The sequence below is a fragment of the Copadichromis virginalis genome, linkage group LG8, assembly GCF_057382275.1.
Source record: "Copadichromis virginalis isolate Kocher_CV1m ecotype Utaka linkage group LG8, C_Virginalis_male_GT1.1, whole genome shotgun sequence".
NCBI classification, from domain to species: domain Eukaryota; kingdom Metazoa; phylum Chordata; class Actinopteri; order Cichliformes; family Cichlidae; genus Copadichromis; species Copadichromis virginalis.
In genome coordinates, this window is record NC_140625.1 from 14,113,035 (window position 1) to 14,117,216 (window position 4,182).

Here is a 4,182-nt window from a genome sequence, read left to right on the forward strand (position 1 = left end):
ATGCTTTCTCATCCTTCTTGTCATGCACCATGGAAGTGTCTGAGGGGCTTTTCCACTTGGAATGGGGATACTGTGTCCATACTTCAGAGGTGGAGTTTCCAGCATCTCACCTGGGCCTCATCTGCAAACAATCAGCAGGAGGGCTTCTTAAACCAGCGCTGCCTGCTACTCCTCGCCAGTTTGTTCTGCCATCTCCAGTGGTAACTAGGCTTCCCCTCTGCTCCAGTTCTGGCGTGCTCCTTCCCTGTGTTTAACCTTGTTTTCCCTGTGTTTAGGTCTCCTCTGCCAACGTACTCATCCTACCCTCAAACTCCCTTACCCGTCCAGCAACTTCTTCTCCCTCTGTTGCAGAATTCCCGTTGGATTGTTCCCATCAGGAGCCAGGTGTTCAGTCTCTCGATAGCTTTTCCTCTGGTTCCTGCTGTCTGCTGACACTCCTAGCTCGAGCCACGTTCTCCATTCCCTCTCTAAAGTCTCATAAATAGTTTAACCATGTGCATTGAATCTGCATTTGGGTCTAAGCTTTCTATGCAGGGAAGAAATCATCACAGTGACATCTATTTAATTTTCAATTCAATTTTATTTAAAGAGCGCCAAATGACAGCAACAGTCACCTGAAGGCGCTTTATATTGTAAGATATACTTACAAAGAAAACCCCAACAATCATATGACCCCCTATGAGCAAGCACTTTGGCGACAGTGGGAAGGAAAAACTCCCTTTTAACAGGAAGAAACCTCCAGCAGAACCAGGCTCAGGGAGGGGCGGCCATCTGCTGCGACCGGTTGGGGAGGGGCAAGGAAAATAGTATAAAGACATGGAACAGAGACAGAGGTTAATAACAAGTACCATTCAGTGCAGAGAGGTCTATTAAACATAGTGGGTGAAGAAGAAACACCCAGTGCATCATGGGAATCCCCCGGCAGCCTAATGCTGGGCATACACTGTGCGATTTTTGGCCCATTTTGAGCCGATTTTTCAGTCGTGCGATCGTTTTGGGGATCGTCCCGAGTTTGGCCTTGATCAAACTTCTCACCCCTGCGAGTCAATCCTACAGTTTGATCAGGAGCCGAATAACGCGACTGAAAAATCGCAGCACAGTGTATGCCCAGCTTATTGCAGCATAGAGGATTCAGGATCACCTGAGTAGGCCATCAGATTACTGAAAGGATACTGAAAAAACCCGTCGAAGTAGTCTTAGTCTTCATTGCTGCTGGTCGACTCAACTGAACACCTCTGAAGTTTGCACACAGGCAAGTATTCCTCTTCTTGCTCAAAATCCTCTCGGGAACGCTTCCTCGAGCCTCCAGTTTCGTGTTCAAGCTCTTCGTGCGCATCTTCAAATACTTCAGAGTCATCATCGCTCCATCTCATTCTTTTGTTTGCTCCTAAATCTTCTTCATCCCTCTCTCTAGACCTCTTCCTGGAAACACCTGGCTGAGGGTCCTCTTCTGGGATGTACTGGCGAACATCCATGCGGCCTTCAAATGCCTCCTCATTTTCAATGCCACCAACATTGAAAATGATCACAACCACAGCATCCCCGTGCTGTTCATCGTTGTCACCATTGGCATTATTGTCCCTCACATGAATATTTTGAACATCGTCGTCGTCGTCATCGTCATCGTCATCGTTGCCGTCGCCGTCGCCGCCGTCATTGTCGTCATCGTTGTCGTCATCGTCGTTGTCGTTGTCGTCGTCGTCGTCATCGTCGTCGTCGTCGTCGTCGTCGTCATCGTCGTCATCGTCGTCGTCGTCATCGTCGTCATCGTCATCGTCATCGTCTTCGTCCCCGTAAAGGTAATTGTCATATTGTGCCAGTACTGAAGCTATTAGCTCATCTAGATAGCAACAATATTCATGGAGAGCGCGATACAGTCTGTTCAGGAAGCCATTAGCAGGTTCCTGATCTCCATTTGCCAACATTCGTGGGTTAACCTGTTGGCCTGCAAGATCATTAAATCTTTTAATTAACATCCATAACTATCTGCTGAAAATCTGTTTTTCATCAATTTCAAGACTGAGTACATGTGCTTACCGTTTTGGTTATTTTGTGGTCCGTCTCCACTTGCACTCATTTTGACTACAAGGAACACAAAACAACAATGATCACTAAACCTCAACCCAGAATGTTCAGAGAATTTGCTTTTTTTGTGATGACTTTAGGCTGCGTCCAAACGTACACGGCTATGTTTGAAAACGGACGTTTTTCCTTTTTCGTTTAAAAAAAATAAAAATCCAGTCCACATGTGCAGTTTTGAAAAAATATCTCCTTCCACATCTAAACACTAAAAACAAAGTGAAACGCTGTCAAGAACACGCCAAATCTTAACCGTGTAGAAATGTTGGCCAATCAGAAGTCTAGAAGCCTGGGTGGGAAAACCTCATAAAACCTTACGTACTTCTGAGAAGTTTTTGTCTTTTTCTGGAAAAGCAGCTAATTTTGTGTTACTTTCACGTGCCTTCATCGTTTCAAATGTTAATAACTAAAGACAGACTCACAACTTTGGAATGGACTAAATGCATACAGCATACATAAATGTCATTTTTTAAAATTACATTTCTTCCAAACCGACGTCAGGATTTGGGTTGGGAGAGCGTCTGTGTTGAATGTAGAATCCACGTCTGATGTAAGCGTGTAAAAACTGCAGATACTAAGATTAACAGACACAGTATGTTGTCTACATCTGCCATTGTAGAAATTGATCTCATGTAAACAATAACGTGGCCACAGCGTGACTTCAACAGCGGCGCACACTTTTGACATTGCCTGAGTAAATGTCCGTTTTCCTCGTCCACACCTGAACACAAAAACGTGCTTTTTAAAAATCTCACCTTTCAGTGACTCAATCTGCTGTTTAGGTGTGGACGAAAGGCCCAAATGCAGAGACAAAGCTGCGCTTTCAAAAATAGCCGTGTACATGTGCACGTAGGCTCAGTTTCTCAGAAATTCTAATAGTTTGTTTGAGAACAAAACTTACGTCTTCTCTATTTTCCTAAATGAACAAAATAATCTGAGAAATAATCGTGTTAAAAAGAGCTTCTGTCACTCTAAGATATGATTAAGAACATTTTCTAATTTATGTATCATTTGTCAAATATTACATCAGCTGACAAATAGTTAAGTCTTCATTTGTTTTCCTGAATAATAGATCCACATCATCCTCTCTATGATGGAAAATATAGTCTAGTCTTGCACAATGTAAAGTACATAAATACTGTCCTGGCAAGCAGGGAAATCAGGCTTTATATATTTAAGTAAATGATCTTGAGTTTATAAACTGAAATTTGAGCTTACTTTAGTTCTTGGTAGATTACACAGCAGTTAATCCTCAGGGAAACGTCCAAATGTCACTAAATAGTGGTCTGCTTTCATTCGGTTGCAGTGTCTCTTCAGTTTTGTGTTCATATGCTGATGTTTTCATTCAAACATGCTTAAATGCTGTGATGTCACTTTAGCAGCAAAGACTGCGGAATGTGCAGAGATTCTTTTGACATCAAGTTGTTTGCTCAGATTTTGATATCTTTTAAATGGAGACAAAACAAAACGCTATGGCAACAAAACAACAAGCTGTTTCCAGTGCTTAATATTTAACATGTCTTTGTTATAAATTTTATTTGTACAAATCTGTGATGTTGATGTGCACAACGTGGGATTTAGACCTCGGAGGGTTAATCAACAAATCACGAAAAATTAGGTTTAAATTTCTGTTCATGACGGTGCAGATTTCTGACATTTTGTGTACTTGAAGCATTTAACAATTTGATTGTTTTCTAATAAAAACTGTGTGAAACTCAAGTTAGAACTGTGTTTGTAAATGAACCATCCCATGTTGTGTAGCTTTCTGGATTTTATACTTATTGGGCTACATATTAATTTACTATACAGGCTATACAGTAGATAAAATCTAACCTCACATGTTTTATGTAACTAAAGTGTTTAATCATGTGGGCTACAGACAGTAATCAAGTTATGGACTATATTGATATGAAAAACATGCATACTTAGTGCATTTGAATCATTTTAACCATATGTAACCACCTGCATGTCATGGTCCTGGGACTTCTACCTGGTTTTTTGTGTGTCTTGTATTGTTGTTGTTTGATGTCAGCTTTAGGGTCCCTCGGTTGTTCTGTTAAGATGTTGCTTATTTGATTTCCCCTCGTGACTTTACCCCCTGTG

The 4,182-nt window shown here is 41.6% G+C and overlaps 1 protein-coding gene across 1 annotated transcript; it reads right to left on the minus strand.

Annotated features, from left to right (window-relative positions):
- Window positions 1-560: 560 nt before the first annotated feature.
- On the minus strand, window positions 561-3,784 carry LOC146702934 (uncharacterized). The gene is made up of 2 exons (XM_085465998.1): window positions 3,298-3,784; window positions 561-2,082 (listed from the first exon to the last, which is right to left on the minus strand). The coding sequence occupies exon 2, from the start codon at window positions 1,974-1,976 to the stop codon at window positions 1,197-1,199; it is 780 nt and encodes a 259-aa protein (XP_085322124.1). The 5' UTR covers window positions 1,977-2,082; window positions 3,298-3,784; the 3' UTR covers window positions 561-1,196.
- Window positions 3,785-4,182: the final 398 nt, after the last annotated feature.

Bases quoted from the DNA above. Each gene is read 5' to 3' on its own strand.
- LOC146702934 (XM_085465998.1), bottom strand. From the start codon at position 1,976: ATGTTAATTAAAAGATTTAATGATCTTGCAGGCCAACAGGTTAACCCA.